The sequence below is a fragment of the Trichosurus vulpecula genome, chromosome 3, assembly GCF_011100635.1.
Source record: "Trichosurus vulpecula isolate mTriVul1 chromosome 3, mTriVul1.pri, whole genome shotgun sequence".
Classification (NCBI taxonomy): domain Eukaryota; kingdom Metazoa; phylum Chordata; class Mammalia; order Diprotodontia; family Phalangeridae; genus Trichosurus; species Trichosurus vulpecula.
In genome coordinates this window covers 69307703-69325939 of record NC_050575.1, presented here as the reverse complement: position 1 = coordinate 69325939, position 18237 = coordinate 69307703, and the positions used below count along the sequence as shown (strand labels likewise).

Below are 18237 nucleotides of genomic sequence, written 5' to 3'. Positions count from 1 at the left end.
TAAGAGAAAATAAAATTAGCCTGGGTTTTATGTAGGGTCTATCACTAGTAAGCAGAAGGAGGAAGCTGAGTTCATGGTTTTCCCAAAATTTTCTGCCAAGTCTCAGAAATTTAGGCCAATAGCATTAGAGTCTTGTCTTTTTTCTTTTTTTTAAAGAAAGTTTTCCGTTTGGATTATCAGATTTCATACAAGGGCAGATGAGATCCTTTTTCCTCTGATACCTTCAACTTTGAAGAAAGATCTATGCAAGTCTCAATTTATCTGCTCCAAAAAGATTAATCTTAAATCCACCTACTCAGTAATACAGCCACACATGTCAGCCAAAACAAAAATCTGCTTAGAAAGTTTGATTCCTTGTAATCTTATGATTCCCTTATCAGAGAAGAGAGCACTATGATAGATCAATATATTCTGGTCAACAGTTACCAGGCATACCTTAACGAATTTAAAAAAATTACACTACAATAAAATATGCTTCACGGGAAAGCTAAGAGGAACTTATAATCTCGTCCATATCCGAACTAGAAGACATTTCAGTAATTCATTCATACATTCAACAAATACTCATTAACTGAGTACCTAATGTGTGCAACAATACTGTGCAAGGTATTTCAGTACCTTAAGTCATCATTCTTAATATAATTTTCTCTTACATAGTAAATCTGTAGAAGCGTGAATTTAATACCATTTCAGAGTTTTACATATATTAATGTACAGAAGAGAAAAAAGTTAATTTCTTTCTCATACTTTGTTCTTACTATATTTGTGGAAACATGACTTAGATTGGAATAATTCAAAATTTCCAAAAAACATCGTGACTGAATATGTATTACTTTAGTGTCTTTCGCAAGAACAAAATGGACCAAGAAATTTAGGTTCCTATAATAAAACACCAATAGTTGCAAAACCTCATCTTGGAATAGGGGAAGGTAGACCTAGAGTTGATGATAAATACTGGACCGCTGACCAGGTCATCCTTACAGCCACTGAAACAAGCCAGATATTAATCACAGCACAAAGAGATTTCAGAAGTAAAAATAAGAGCAGGCCCAGAACCCTGCTGATAGCTGCACACATCACTAATTCACCTCAGTGGGCATGTACCTCTGAGCTCAATTAACCCTTATTCCCAAGGCCACCCATAAACTCTGAAGTAAACATGGCTTTCCTGGCCCCAGTTTTATATCAATGAAATAGATCATTTCTATTGGAGGGTGAGATGCTGTTACAGCTTATAAATTCAGTTTGCTAATAAAGAGCCTGATGCCTCCAAAGTGTGTTTGTGGGCACTTGAATCATATACCATTGATTCTATAAATCAGAAAATTTCCAATTGCTGAGGGTATTTGTTATTTCTTCCATCTTCTGGTGCTATTTGAAGGAGATAGAAATGCTCTTAAGGCTGAACAGGTGATGGAGAACGTTCCCTGTGCAATTTTCTCCACATAGGACCTTAGTTGTTAAATATATGCTGGAGGTGGTAAATTTAAAAAACAAAATTTCTTTCTATTCATTCTCTCTCTCTCTCTCTCTCCCCGCCTCCCCCACCCCCTACCCCAACCATTGTTCAGAAAGCAAATTGGAAATCTGGTAATTAGGCCCTGACTCATAGTGTAGTATTAGAGTCCCAAGCCAAAGTTCAACACCCTGAAATGAAATTTAAACCAATTAATCTGTTAGATTTTTATCGCTTGTCCGTGTTTTCTCAGCAATTCCCCCAGCACGTGGCCTTTGATCAACTCTCATACAAACGCTAAAATGTGTGCCTGCTGCTAGCGAGATGGGAATGACATTAACATGGCACTCATAAAGCAATCAGAGCAGAGAAGCCCTCAAACAGGCAGGGCATAGTAATATTTAATAAAAGCTCGCACATAATCTTCAGAATTAGCATTTTGTGCCTTGCAGTACCTTTGGGAGAAGAGCTTTTATTTGTGGAGTGATCATTATTATAACAAAGAAGAGCTACCTAATAATTTCCACTTTAACTCTGCAATATGCCATGAGCATTTCAGAACCATTATGCTAAACCGTGGTGGGGTAATCATTTTATTGTCATAGTCTGAAGGGAGGAAAATCTCCTCTACTTTGGTGGCTGGGGGAAATAAAACAAAAGACAACAAAAAAACTTTTGTTTTTAATGAGATCTAGAACCAGCAACGCTGGGCTTACAATGTGCTATGGACGCCAAAAGTATGAAAATACAATGGTGATAAAAATTTGGAGGGAAAACAACAACAGCAACAAAAGCCTTTCTTTATTAAGTCAGGACTTACTGTCAACACAGAATTTTGTATTTAAATTGACTTTCTTGATCCCATTCTGTCTTATAGGTCCTATTGGTTGCCTAATTCCTAGATTAAGCAAGTTTTTTTTTTCAAATACCATCCCAGGATCCACTAACATCACATTAGCTCCATGTACATTGTTATCTTCAGGTTGACTTCCCTTTCCCTTTTTTTCCCTTGTGGTGAAGCACAGTGGAAAGAGTATAAGACTGTGAGTCTGGGTTTGAATCCTCTTTTACCACTTCACTGTCTTTTTGACCTTGGACAAATCATTTAACTTCTTTGTGCCTCAGTTTCTTCATCTGTATAATGACCTTGGACAAACCATTTAACTTCTCTGTGCCTCAGTTTCCTCTTCTGTATAATTGGACTCCATAATCCACTCTTAATCTCTAACTTATACATTTGACCTACTACTAACTAAAGAAAGAAAGACACTGTCTGGCTACATCAAATTTAGCTTTCAAAAACAGCATTCTTAGGAGGGAAAAACTGACATGAAGGAGATTTGTGGATTTGTTCAGTTCTTCTCCCTGCTTTCTGAAAGTCAGGCCTAATCTGATGATTTGAGACTTGGTCCATTGGTTAATGCTTCTTTTTGTGTATGAAGTAGCTAATGAGTTTTATTAGGTGCAGGACATCAAATCAAGAGACAAATTGGTCTAGTGTGAAAAGGACTAGAATAGGTGTCAGGATGTCACTAACTAGTTGGGTGACTTTGGGTCTCAGTTTGCTAATCTATTAAATGAGAGGGATAGACTAGATGATCTCCGAGCCCCGTTGTAGCTATAAAATTTTATGATTCTGAGAGTTGCAAGGATTCTATGTATTTCTTCTAAGATGAAGTGAAGTTTATTAGCTGGGTTCTAGAATGTTGCCAAGTGTGGAGTTAGGACACGCTGAGCAGCATGCTGCTGCTTTTTCACAAGTCTTCCTTACAAGGAGATTAAGAGGATGGTATTATATGAGCTTTGACTCATTTGTTCCCCCACCAGTGTTTGTAGCTCCTCCGGATACTTGAGTCTGTTCTCTCCTTGTTTGCTGGCTCGCAGGCTACTTTATTATTGGCAGGTTGCTTGCCGAGTTTGATAACATGAGTGTTTTCAAAGTGAAAACTACAGTGAAGGTCTTGGAAAAAATACTTTTTGAAACACACACACACACACACACATCTACCTCCTCCCTAGGACTTTCAAAGGGATGAAGGAGGAAGGAGTCCCCACTACTTCTAAAGCCTGCAGGCTTCAGCTATGCTGGAGACTCTCTGAAGCGGACACGAACATGTCATTGTGGCTCTTGCATAGGGACTATTAGAAAACCCAAAAGACAACACATTTTAAAAAGAAATATGCTAACATGGACAATTCACCATCTCCCACCTCCAAAAGAAATTGGAATAAAAACCATCCAAAACCCAACACAAAGACTTTTTTGAGGCTGAGGGGATAATCACAGGACCACAGAGTTAGGAGGGGCCCTTAGTTAAATGTTATCTTCAAGCAGTATCGCGTTAAAACCAGTCCTAATCAGCTCTTGCCTTTCCTGTTTCTAAGATCTTCAAAGATTTGCTTCATTTAGGGAAATAAAACATTAATATGTTGGGAGGAGAGGGTAAACTGAAGTGATTCCAAGTTATTTATATATTGTGGCCCTTCACAACCCTTAAACATCTTCCAGTTCATTAGTAAAGGGCTTGTAATCATAATTCATATTCTGTGATTGATTTGGGGTTATTCAACAGTTTCTGCATTTGGAAGCAAAAAATCTGGTTTGAAATCCTGGCTTTTCTATTTATCAGCTGTGTGACACTGGGAAAGTCATGAGCCTCTTTGGGATTCAGTTTTCTACTCTGTAAAATTGAAATAGGTGATTTTTAAGGATCCTTCCAATTCTAAATCCCATAATACCAAGAAATGTACTTACAAAAAACTTTTAGTCATATAGAATTTTGATGATTCCAAGCTTCATGGTATCAAAAATTGGAAAATTAATTTTGAGAATACAAATGTAGTATATATTTCCTTTCATCAAATATCTTGGTCTTGGTTAGAAGAGAGAGGGAAGAAGTAGGAGGAGAGGGAAGGAATATTAAAAGGGGCCATTTTGGTTGTAAATGCATCATTACAAGTTCAACCAAAATTAAACACTTGGTTTAGATTTTTCAAAACACGTTGGTGCAATTTTACCAGATTAACTCATGTTCAAATCAAACACATTCAACTACTTTTTGGAGGTGATGGTTGTCCCCTCCCTCTCAGGTTAGAGTCTAATAGTTTCTTTTGTTTTTGCAAAAGTCAAAGTAGCAAACTCTAAGAGATTTGACAATGTGTAATACTTGCCTATCTCCTTTTCTGCAAAATTAGCTGGGCCTTCCATTAGCTTAAGTAGTGGAAAAATTGGTCTGGGACATTTAGAGGTTTTTGTAAAATGAGAGTCCCATTTTGTCTCCTACTCAACACCTTCCAGTTTTTGGTACTTTGAGGTATTGATATTAATTAGAAACCCTTCTGAGAATGACAGGCAGGCTAGCAATATTAAAAACCTGAGAAATGAAGCTGTCTGTTTTAGAACTTCAAAGACATAACCTCACCATTCCATTCTTACCAAAACAGTGGTCCCACAGCAATTGGATTCAACTTGTACCATGTCCATTCCAGTAAACCTCCTCCAGTCTATTCACAACATTTACAAAGTGTTTATCTCTAGATGCTTTTTACAATGGAAACTCACCCCCCTCCCCCAAATATTTAACAAACCTAATACTATAACTTTGGACCTGGGGTTGAAATAAAAAGAAATGAATGAGGGATTCGGGAGGTGTATACTTTTTTGGATCTACTATTAACTCAGTTTATAGGGTTATATAATTTTGGCCACCTTCCTCAGTAGAGTTATCATATGCAAAATGGGGCTGATGGTATCCAATTGAAAGTGTTATTCATTTAAACTTATCAAATCTCTAGTGCTATTATATCAATAGAGGGGACATGAGGTAAGGGGAAAAAAATTTAGACCATCCTGTGAGAAGAAATCCTGGCCCCTGCTTCCCTCATCTACTTCCACTAATATTTGGCCAAATGTTTATTAGCTTTCTTTTCATCAATACATTTTCTTGTGAAATGAAATTTGCACTTGAAAATGAAGGAATTGAGAGTTTTTTGAAAGGGTGAGTTAATTAGCATTTCATATATTAACAATTGATTGCTTTTGATCATGTTTCCAGCTTTCCTGTGGGCCGAAAAATGAATTATATTTTTGATGCAAATATTGAAAACAATGTTTTCTAAAGGTGATACTGCATCTCATATCATGCTATAGTTAGGAAGCATTTGAGATCTTGAGGAGCTTCATGTTAATGAAAAAAGATAAAAGTCATTTTAAAAAAAATCAAATCTCTAATTATTAAAGTTTGGTTCTAACAGCAGAATTCTTCTCTTTTTCATGTGTGTTGAAAAGCAGCTACCCCCTGTATCAAAGCCATCAGTCCAAGTGAAGGATGGACTACGGGAGGTGCCACAGTGATCATCATAGGAGACAATTTCTTTGATGGGTTACAGGTCATATTCGGTACCATGCTGGTCTGGAGTGAGGTAGGTGTTGTCTGAACATTAATATCTCATACTTTTGTCTAGTGCTGGGAAATGTCTACATGTGCAATGTTAATGGAGCCATGTCAAACCCTATAGAATAGCTCTACTACAGTCTAGTTGTTCTGGACTGGGAGCATGAGGCAAATGTATTTGTCACGAGGCAACGCTTTTTACTACAACTTATTCTAATTTCTTATCAGTTGGCACCATCAAGGCATAGGTTTGAATTCCTGCTTTACTTTGCTAGCTTTGTGAACCTGATGGTAGTTATCTTGTGGGAAATTTACTACACACTTTCTATGGTGGTGTGAATAGCACTTAGGCAGTGGGAGCATATTTAGAACATTGTCTGGTTCCTGGATTTCATGAGATTCAGGTTATTGTCAATCTCTCTTTTAGGAACAACATCCTAAAGAAACTAATAATCCAGATAAAAGTCTTGATTTTAATTTATAAAACTTATTAGGAGTTTGCCTGCTTGAGGTGGGGCGGGGCATAGTAACTTGCACATAGGAGGCATTCGATATATATTAAATTAATTAAATTGAATATGCAGATGAGTCTGGCACCCTTTTCAGACCTACTTTTTTTTTTTCTATAAGTCATTTTTGACTGCTTCTTTACCAGCTGAAAATGGCTCTATTCCCACAATGTTTTCCAAGTAGCATATGAGTTATTTTAACCCAATATCCTGCTTTTTTGGCAGTGATCATGATTAGCCCAAGAACATAAACGTTACCCATCTACCGAAGAGTTGTCTTGGGATATTTTGTGCTCTTTCTTACTCTGAACCTCAGTGTTTAGCCTTGGGAAAGAGACGAATAGGAGGTGACCTGCAAGCATCTAAAAGATTTTTATATGAAAGGTCAAACTGAGATGTTTTCTTGGCTCTACAGGGCAGACCTGGGATTGATGGGTGGAAGTTACATAAAGGTATATTTAATTTCTATATAAAGGTAAATTTCCTAACAATTAGACTGCCCCAAACAAAATGGGCTACCTTAAAAGGTATGGTGAATTTGCTGGAGGTCTTTCGGCAAGCTGAACAACCATTTTGGGAGGATATTATAGATGGGATTCCTGTTTGGGTATGGGTTGGATTATATAACTCTTGATATCCCATCCAATTCTGAGATTTTGTGGTTTTCTAATTCTGTCAACGTCACCATAGATTCCTCTCCTTCACCCTATATGTACTCCTTCATATTGTTTAGAATATTAGATTCAGAGCTGAAAGGATCTCATTGAGTCTAAACCACTCATTTTATAGATAAGGACACTAAAACCCAGGGAGGTAAATAACTTAACCAAGATTTACATATCTAATTAGTGGCAAAGGCAGGACCAGAACCCAGATCTCTTGGCTCCCACTTCAGGATTCTCTCCACTATTCCATATTAATGTCCCATCTCAGAATTAATTTTGGTTCATTTGGACTAACTCTTTAGGCTCATGCCATATGGAGATGCAGAAAGTTTAGGTGATGCTATTTGGATGTTTTCCTCTTTCCAAAGCAGTTTTTACAACAAATTTTTGAAAATTCGCATGCATTTTGGTGATTGGATGGGATTGGGCATTTGTCCACTTTAGGGTAGAACAAGATGACCAAAGCCTAACTCAGAATGGTCTTAGTGGTTTTCTCAGAATCCTATAATTTTAGAGTTGGGAGGGAGCTCATAAGGCATCTAACTTAGCACAGATTTTTAACAAGAATTCCTTCTATTTCATACCTAGCAAAGGGTTATCTAGCTTTTGCTTAAAAACCTCCAGTAAAGGGGAACCTCCTGAGTCAACCTATCCCTCTCTGGGATATCTCTGAATCTTAGGAAGTTTTCCTTTCTATCAAACCTAATTTGCTTCTTTGCAGCTTACAGTTCATTGCTCCTTTTTTCTACCATTTGGATCCAATCAGAAGAAATCTAAACCCACTTCTAAGAGACAATTCTTCAGTTACTTGAGAACAGCCATCATGTCTTCCTCCAAGTCTTCTTTTCTCCATCCAAAACATTCTCAGTCTTTTCAGCTGGCATGAATTCGAGGCCCTTTACTTGCAAGGCAGCAGTGGGTAGTGGATAAAGTACCAGACTTGGAGCTGGGAAGACCTAGGTTCAGATATGAGCTCAGACATTTCCTAGCTGTGTAATCCTGGTCAAATCGCTTAACGTTTCTGGGCCTCAGTTCTTCGTTTGTTAAATGACGGATTAGACCCCATGGCCCCAAACTTTCTTCTAGCTCTAAGTCCATGATTCCATAGCCATCTTTAGATGTTATCCTGTGGATACCTCAGCTTATCCATGTCTTTCCTAAAATGCGATGCCTGAGACAGAACGTAGTAGTAGTAGTAGTAGTAATGGCAGCAACAGCTAACATTTATATTTCATATTAAGGTTTGCAAACCACTTTACAAATATTGTTTCATTTAGTCCCAATAATAACTGGATGGTTATTATAATATATAATAACTAATTAGGGCCAAGTATGCTGGGACTGCCAACCCCCTCTCCCCTATTTCAGGGTACTGTGCTTTAAAGCACCTGCTTCATTATTAGAAAACTGATATGTGTATTAATGAAGAAAACTAATGAAAACAGCAAAACAATGCTTCTCCTCCTGTTCCATCTTGTACCTCCCACAAGTTCTTACAGCATGTAAAGCAGGCCCTATAACTCTGCCTGGCAGAGTAGAAGCAAGTCTAGGTTAGAGGAAACTCAGGCTTGCTCTTTGTGGGCTCCCAACTACATAATGCCTGCAACATAAGCCCATCAGGACTCTTTTTTTCCCGTGGTGGGAACCTAAGAAATGGTTCTTTTTCTCTCCTCACCCTGTATTCCCCTTGAGTGGAAAAGCCATTCTTTTAAAATAAACATCTTGTGACATTATCAGCCAGGTATCGTCAGTGGAGCTCTTTAATGGAGTAAGATCTTGATAATGTCCCTGAAGTTTAGAAAAAAAGGAACTTAGGCATCAGTGGTCCTTTTTATTATTTATTTCCTTAAGTGATTAGTTATTTAAATTTTGATGCATGTTTTCTATCACACACACATATAAATGTGAGTTTATGTTGCTCTTTATATGTATGTTTATGTATTTTATGTATAGACATTTATAGACAATATTATCTATTGATCGTGTCCCATGGATGTAAGAAAGTCACCAAGCGTTGGGCTTGGTCTTAGTCCAACCCTGAACATAAGGAAGAAAAAACAAATATGTTTATGTGTGTGTGTGTGTGTGTAATATATGTGTATATTTAATATTTAATATATTATAAATATTTATTCATGTTACTTATTATTTCAAACATATAAATGCAATATATTATAAATATTTATAAATATATAATATGTGTAATTTGTTTTTTCTTCTTTATGTTCAGGGTTGGGCTAAGTCCAATATTGGGTGACTTTCTTATATCTATGGGAATCAGCCATAGATGATTTTGTACTTTTTCACAGAAGAAACATAGTATAGACCTATGGGTCAAAGAGTATGTGCCAGTGGCAAAATTTGAACACAGATCTGCTTGTCTAGTGTATTTTATCCACCCACATGGACTTAGGGGACAAGTTCATATTTTGCCACCTATAAGTTGAGGTGGTTTTGTGTGTATTTCATTAGACCCATAGATCTATAGGGGTGAAAAATCTCTTCTAGGGCTTTGGGAAGGGTAGTCAGGAATATTGTCCTAGTAATGAAAAATCTGGATCCTAGTCTCTCCTACTCTACTGTGTGACCTTAGGCGAGCTGTTTTAACCACTTTGGGCTTCAAGTTGCTTTCTTTGTAAACTGGATATGATAAGGCCTCACTAAACTGAGGGCAGGAGGCTCTTTCTAGTTCCAACACCTATGATTTTAAGTAGTGTATTTTTCCCCTCTTCTCTTTTCACCTCACCCCTTTGCCAAAGAATATCCAGGAATAGCTTGGATCCTAGGCCAGACATGCAGATGATGTTAGAGATTAGCAGATAATGCTGTTATTTGGAGTCTTTTTTAAGTTAAAGGATTTTTTTTAAGAGTCAGAGAAAATAGGGTTGGCTTAATTTGGTATCATCTGTGCTCTTTCCCAACCCAATCTTTTGTAAATGAGTCGTTCATTTTCACTCACTGATTGCTCCCTGAGGATTGGGTTTAGAGTGAGGGAAGAAAAAGGTAGCACACATCATGCTTCCAATCCCAGAGTTCTCTTCTGCTGGTTGTCTCGGCTCGTTGTCCCCCATGATTTGCTTTGTTTCTTGTGAGCCTGGTTCTTTCGCTATCTTTGCCACTCGTCTTTCTGCCTGTTCCCTTTTCTCCTTCCTTTTTTCTTTCCCTCTTTATTGTATCTGTTTTCCTAATTATTTTCTAATAAGCCTTAATTTCTCTTCGCTCTCTCTTTTTATCCTGACATCTGCCTTTTGATCTGTGACTCCTCTAAACATGCTTCTATAGGACTAGCAAGGCACTGAATCTCTGGGGTGGTCTGAGACGCTATTGCTTTATCACTGACATCTACCCAAGGAAGAAGGGGCATTTCATTACGAAGTATAGTCTACTATACTGTTTACAGCGTCTACATTTCTCTTAGTTCTCTTAAAGGTACCTTTCCCGCTTTACCAGTATCCTGCAGGCATCAGTTAGGGTGGATTGGTGGCCCGGTGGATAGAGTGCCTGGAACTGGAGTCAGGGAAATAAGAGTTCGAATCCTGCCTCAGACACTTACTAGCTTTATGATTCTGGGCAAGCCATCTAACCCTCAGCCTCCTTATCTGTAAAATGAGGGTTGTAATAGCACTAACCTCCCAGGACTGTTGTGAGCACCAAGCAAGTTACTTTATATAAAACTCTTTGTAAGCCTTAAAATAATATAGTATGTTAGCTATTTTATCAAGAATTTATTAAGCACTTACTATATGTATATCACCATGCTGGGTTCTGTGGAGAGTACAATTCAATTTAATAAACATTTATTACTCACCTACTTTATGCAAAACACTGTGCTAGTTGCTGGGAAAAGAAAGACAAAAAACATCAAAGTAGTCTTCCCTCATGGATTTTACATTCTTCTGGGGAGGGGTAGCCACTTGGTAAACATTAAGTGCCTACTATTTGTGCTAAGCTGTGGAGACATAAAGGCAATGGTGGTAGATACTAGAGAAGTATAGCATAGTTTCTCAAGATTTTAATAATTCATTTTGGGGAGACTGGGCAAGAAGAGATGAGACTAATACTTGTGAAAGATTAAAAGAATGATGAGAGACATATTAAAGTGCTAAATTATGTGGTTCAGACACAAAGCGTCACAGGAGTTCAGGGACTGGAGAAGTTATTGTGAACCAGAGTAGTAGGGAAAGACTTTGTGAATAAAGTGGCGTTTGAGCCAGGTTTCCTGAAGGTAATTCTCAAGTCAACTGAGGATGGGTCTCTAAGCAGAAAAACTGTGAGCAAAAGCTTGCAGAGAGAAATCAGTTTGGCATATAGGAAGAGAAAGGGAGAAAAATCCAGCTAGACTGGAACAGGGTGTTTGTTTTGGAGAGGTGTGTGAGAAATGTTGGACAGTGAAAAGGAGTAGATTCTAGGGGGCTTTTAATTCCAGGCTCTGGAGTTTGGATGAAGCCCCATAGGCAATAGTGATCTAGGCCTGATGACACATTCTTGGTTCTTCCTGATAAACGGTTTTGCAAAAGTTGTGGAGAACCGAAAGATGCTTTTCAGTAAGCATTTCTGAAAGGATTTGCCAGTGTGGCTATAACTCATGGTTATAAAACATGAGATGCAATATGGTATAGTAGAAAGATTGCTGGGCTGGGAATGAGGAGAGCTAGGTTCTAGCTCTGCCCCTACTGCTCTATGTGACACTCTTCCTCACTGTAAGCTGCCCTCTACTCCTTGATTTTTTTAAACTAGGTAATAACTAGCATTTATATAGTGCCTTAAGGTTTGCAAAGCCCTTTACATAGATCATGTCATCTGATCCTCACAACAACCCTTTGAAGGAGTTTCTTTTATCATCTTCATCTTGCACATGAAGAAACTAAGGCAAACAGAGGTTAAGTGTCTTGTTCAGGGCCATACATCTAGTAAGTGTCTGAGGCAGGATATGAACTCAGGTGCTGCTGGCTCCATCCAAATCCAGTGCTTTAGCCACTAGACCCCTTAGATCATCTCTAAGGTTCTGATATTTTATGATTCTATGAAATCCTCATTTTACAAGATTTAATCTCCTTTAAGAATCCTAAAAAAGAAGTTAAGAAATTTTTCCTGTTGACTTTTTTTTTCTAGAAATTCAATCTGAAGAACCTTTTTATAATCTCTGATAAGCCAGCAGGAGGATTCTATTAACTTTCATTAATGCATTTTTATAATTAACAAAATAGGTTCTCCTTATTGAGATATCCCTCTTAGTGAGATTTTCTCGCCCATCCTGTAAGTCTTGGATTTTGGTACCCAATATCCTAACATAAGCTTAAGGAGTATATCAAAATGTTGCCACATGACACTTGGCTTCCATGTTGGTGATGCAAATTACCAAATTACTGAAAACACACCCTTGACATTTAGTAATGGAGTGAGCACTGCTACTGTTGATGTGTGGAAATATAGTTTGAGCTATTTACATAGCAATCATTCAGATGATGTCATGCATTTCTAGATTTATCATGCTTTTAATGTTATGAGTCTCAAATGCAACTTTTCTTCAAGGTTTTTTATTTCATTTGTAGGCACTGTATACATTACATTAGGTGGCATGCAATTTTGTGGCACGTGTAAAATTAAGGATTGCCTGGACCATTTAGCTCAGTTGGGTAGAGCATGGTGCTAATGAGGCCATGGGTTTGATCCTTGTATGGCTCATTTAGGCTCACACAGAGAGAAATTCTGTTCTGTGGTCACAGGCTGCCTCTTAACCCCAGGCAACTATCCCTCTAATGTAAGTCATTGGTCACAAGGTAGATTGAGAGTATAAGTGGTTTCTCATCCGTCCCCACCCCTGAAAAAAATTTCAAAATGCATGTCCTATTGATTTCAGTTCAACTCTATCATCTTAAGACTGGCTTTTTGTTTTGAATTTTATAAATTTCCACATATACTTTATTTCCAGGGATTATTATTTCACCCAGAAACTTTTTCACCTATATAGGTGAAGCAACTTAAGTATGTGTTTATTGTTAGCCCAAGACCTAAAAGGATCTAGAAGAAATAAAGCAGAAGTATAATAAACTCTCTGAACTGAAAAGGACCTCAGAGATCATCTAGTCTAATTCATACCTGCACAATTCTCACTCAAACTTTACTTAAAAGCCTTTAGTGGGGAACAACCTCCTTCCCATAGAGGTAGCCTATCCTCCTAGCTCTTGTTAGGAAGTTTTTTCTTTGTAGTATGCAGATTTCTACCCAATGCTCTTATTCTACTCCTAAAACTAGTCTAACCCTTGCTTTATATGGCAAAATTCCAAGTATTTAGGGAGAGGAGAGATATTTCCTCCCTATCTTTTCTTCTCAGTGTGAAATATCTTTAGTTCCTTCACCTGCATCTTTGAATGGTGTGGTCTTGAGCACTCTGATCATCTTGGTCACCCTCCTCTGAACACACCGACACTTATTAATCTGTTTCCCAAAATGTGGCATCTAGAACTTAATACAACACTCTAGATGTGGTCTGTCTAGGTGAGCATACCATGGGACCATCATCTCCCACATTCTGGGCACTATGCCTTTTAAAAATGCAGTCTGACATTGCATTAGCTTTTTTTGGCTACCATGTTAGCCTGTGGACTAATATTGAGTGTAAAAGCCCTTATTTTTTACCCCTGACACAGGGGTTTTTGTCTAGTCATGCCTCCCACATTATGTTGATTTTTTAAAAAGTGAAATGAAGGACTTTTTAAAAATCTCTATTGAATTTAATCTTATTAGCCAGCTGACTGATCTCTTGCTGAGATCTTTTGGAGAGAAATTTAACATTCTAAAATTAAATGAATTAAGAATAATGTGAAAATATTTTTTTAAGTTTTCCTTCCCAGTGTTTTTGTTTGTATTTGTTTTTCTCATGGCAGTCTGCTCGCTAGGAACCTCAGATGACACCTGTTTGTGCTTTTAATCTATTGAAATGGAGACCTAGAAGGAGATAGCAGAAGGATAGTATTGCTCAGGGTAGGGCCAGGACAATGCTGATTTCAGGGGCTTACATTCCACGGTGAGACTAGAGAGTCACAAAGGCAGTTTTCTCTTCCCCTTTCCTTCCCACTTTTCCATTTTTTTTCTTATTTGTGTAAATAAAGAATACAATTTTTATTTAGTAAAGTTGGCCTCTTTCTTATAGTAATGAAGAAGTTAAATATACCTCCACTTTGATCCATCATCTTGGAAGGAAGATGATCTTGGGTTCTCAAAAGAGAGTAAGTTTTAGTAAAGTCCTAACAAGTTGAAAAGAATTTGAGTATAGGCTTTGTGGTAGACTTTTTTTTGTCATATAACCAGTCGAACTATGTTGAGAGAAGCTTGCCATCATATTGTCCATAGAGTAATGGATTTCTTGGCCATAGCAACTCTTGAAAACTTTTTACAAGATCATAGAAAAGTTGTGATCTTGATGGAGGGAGAACCCACACTGATGAGATCATAAATATTTGAGCTATCAAAATAGTGTAGGCCTACATGAATAGGGGAAACCACATGGACTAAATGGAGAAAAAAAGATTGGATTTGAAGTTAGGGGTCATGGATTCAAATTCTGACTCTGATACTATGTCTGTGACTTTGGGAAAGTAATTTCATCTCTCTGATCTTGTTTCCTCAATTGTAAAATGAAGTGACTATCTCTGTGATCCCATGATCTGTATGGCCCTGGAAATTCCCCAGACTTCTTTTCATTGTTTTGGTTTTACTAAACCACATATGGAATCAAAGATATTTCAGCAGTAAAGGGACCTTCATCCAACCCCCTCATTTACTGGTGTGGAGATGGAATTCTGGTATGGTTAAGTGGCTTGCTCATCTTCACATAGTGAATTAGTTGCAGAGCCAGGGTTGGATCAAGTTTCTTCTGATTCTCCATTCAGTGCTTTGTACATGACCTTATGTTCAGTGTAAGAACGAATGTCAAAGTATTTCATAGTTTTCAACAATATTTCTGACATGGTTGAATAATCTCAAGCTGATTATTGTACACATAGGAGCACAGAATTACAGAGAAATTGAGAACTGGAAGGGACCTCATTGGCCATCCAGTCCCACCCATACATGGAATTCCTACTATTATATTCTCAACCATCCAGTCTCTCCAAGGAGTGGACAACTCCCTGCTTCTCTCCTACCTTCCATCCACTTTTGGTTTTGGGACCTGGATTGAAGATATCAGGAATGTTTTCCTTTATAATTCCTTGAAATATGATATTTAAGATCTTTTTTTTGATTATTGCTTTCAGGTAGTGTAATAATTTTTAAATAATCTGTCCTTGATATGTTTTCCAGGTCACCTATTTTTCCAATGAGATTTCGTATTTTCTTCTATTTTTTTCATTCTTTCAATTTTGTTTGTTTCTTGAAGCCTCTTGGACTCCACTTGTCCAATTAGAATTTTAAAGGATTTATTTTCTTCAGTGAGCTTTTGTACCTTTTTTTATCATTTTAATAAATTCTGTTTTTTAAGGAATTCTTTAATTCAGTGAATTTTTGTGCCTCTTTTACCATTATTGCAGTTCTGGTTTTTTAAGGTCTTATTCCATACTTTTTGGTGTGTATCTTTTACCAAGTTGTTGATTTACTTTTCCTATTTTTTTTTTGTATCTCATTTCTTTCCCAAAATTTTCCTTTATTGCTCTCATGTCTTTCTTTAACGCTTCCAGGAATTCTTGTTGGGCTTGGGTCCAATTAGCATTTTCTTTGAGACTTTGCTAATAGCTGTTTTGACATTCTTGTCTTCTGAATTTATGTCTTGATCTTGTCTGCCATCATAATAGCTTTTTATGATCAAGTTATTTTTTTGTTGTTGTTTGCTCATTTTCCTAGTCTATTTCTTGACTTTGCACTTTATGTTAAAGTTGGCCTTGGGGGTAGCTACAAGTGCTAATGTTCCTCTTGGCCCTGGAACTGTGACCAATCCCCTACTCTGTTGCAACTGCAAGTGCACCTCTGTTCCTTACAGCTATGATCAGGGCCCCTGTTCCCTTGTGACTGACCATAAGAGTTCCCCTCCACCCGGAAATGTGATCCAGAATGGCATATAGGCAATAGAGTTGCCAATCATCACCAAGTGCACCTAGTGCTAGCAAAGGGTCCCCTGTAATCTCTGACCAGTTGTTTGACCCCTTTACTGTCTCTGGGCTGAGAGCTCCTGAAGCTACTGTTGCTGTTATAGCCACAGCCAAGGCCTACAGCTGGTATTGCCACCAAGTGTGCTCTGAGCTGGCCCCTACCCCATGTCACAGATTTCTCCTGTCAACCTCCTAAGTTGTATTAGGCTGGAAAAATGTCTCCCTCTGACCTTTTGTTGGCTCTGTCACTCCAAAATTTGATCTGAGGAGTTTTTTAAAAGTTGTTTGGAGGGAAATGTTGGGACAGTTCAGCTGGGTTGCTGCCTGTACTCTGTCATATTGGCTCCCCCCCCCCCCAAACTTTATTGTTTGGCAGTTTTTTTCCTGACACCAAGCCTAAATTTGCCTTCTGGCAACTTCTGCCTCCTGATTCTGTTCTCTGGGTGCAAAACAACACATTTTGTCCCTCTTCCACACTAATAGCCCTTCAGACACTTGAAGGCAAGCCACCATATTCTCCTTGTGTCTTCCCTTCTCTAGGCTTTATAAACATGCCCAGTCCCTTCCTTCATATGTCAAGGGCTCAAGGCTCCTTCACCATCTTGCTTGCCCTTTTCTAGATACTCTCCAGATTATCAATATCCTTCTTAAACCGTGGCACCCAGAACTGAACCCAAACACTGCAGAACAGGTCTGGTATCACATCCAAATGCTCGCTCATTTTGAGCTTGTAGGCCACTAAAACCCCTAGATCTTTTTTTGGACAATGGCTATTTAGCTATATCTCCCCCACCTTGGCCTTGTGAAATGTCATGGGGTTGTTGCTGTTGTTCTTTTGGCACTCATGTGTAAGACAACATAGAGTCCTACTGACTTTCATGTAAATAAATATCTGTCAAAGTCTTTTTTGGATTTTCAACCCATTTTTTTAATCCATTGTATTAGCTATTCTTCATCTCTGCAAATTTGATTACCATGCCAAGTATGCTTATAAATATCTGTGCAAACATACATACACATATGCTATGTAGTGTATAGAAATATATGCGCGTGTATATAGGTGTATATCTAGGGTGTCCCAAATGTCTTAGGGCAGTTTTAAGCTATTAAAGCTCAAAATTAATTGATCGATTAGTCACAAATTAATCAGTAAATGTTTATGAAACACCTACTATATGCTAAGCACCAGAAAGACTTTTGAGACACCCTGTGTCACATCTATGCATATATATGTATGCATACACATAAGTATATAGACATATATTCCAGCCACATATGAGATACATGTGAAACAAATCAAATCACAGTTCAACACATATAAGGAAAATGATACTCAGATTTACACTGTGATAAAATATAAATATGATTAAGATTTACTTTTCATGTATTGTTGCTTAACTTAATGATTAAAATATGTATTTCTTATAAAGCTACATAAATGAATTTAAAAGCATTCTTGCTTATACACACACATACACACACACACATTATTTAAGCATATTTCTTTTTAGCTGTAAGCCTACATTTTTTGAGTGAATGTTTTGGGTGCCCTACCATGTGTAAGAACCTATGTTATAATTAGAAATCTTCATTCATAAGGGAGGAGGGGGAAAGAGCAACAAGATAGCCTGAATTTATCATATTAGTAGCGAATGGAAATTCAGAAATGTCGGCCAACAATTTCAATTAAACTTTAACCCCAAGTTATTTTATGGAGGATCATTTCAAAATGCATGGACATAAATTTTTAAAAGTAGATTGAAATATAGTCTAATGGCCTTTTTATATAGCCTTCATCTGGGACAAAGACATGGTCACTTCATTACTAAAATGCTTAAGTCTACATTTATTCTCATAGAAGGTAGTTGAGAAGACTATTCTCTACACTAATGACTCTGAAATAATGCCCATTATATACTAATAGAATGGCACTTTCTGGGAGGAGTATAGAACTTATTCAGGCATTATATGTGAGCTGTGGCACAGTGAGAAGAGTACTCAAATTTGTGGGCAGTGATCTGGGTTAGAATCATGACCTTACTACTTTGTAGCCTTGTGATCTCAGATAAATCATTTTGACCTTGTGCAAATCATTTTATCTCTTTGAGCTCAGTGGATAGAGCTCTG

The 18237-nt window shown here is 37.6% G+C and overlaps 1 protein-coding gene across 3 annotated transcripts in view; it reads left to right on the top strand.

The window, feature by feature from the left end:
* Positions 1–18237, top strand: part of EBF1 (EBF transcription factor 1) — a 453310-nt gene that overhangs the window by 332412 nt on the left and 102661 nt on the right. For 2 of the 3 annotated variants that reach the window (XM_036752357.1, XM_036752355.1), the window contains exon 9: positions 5745–5878. In XM_036752357.1, the coding sequence (XP_036608252.1) occupies positions 5745–5878 (134 nt within the window). The remainder of the gene's footprint in view (positions 1–5744; positions 5879–18237) is intronic. The other variant, XM_036752356.1, reaches the window with a different exon arrangement.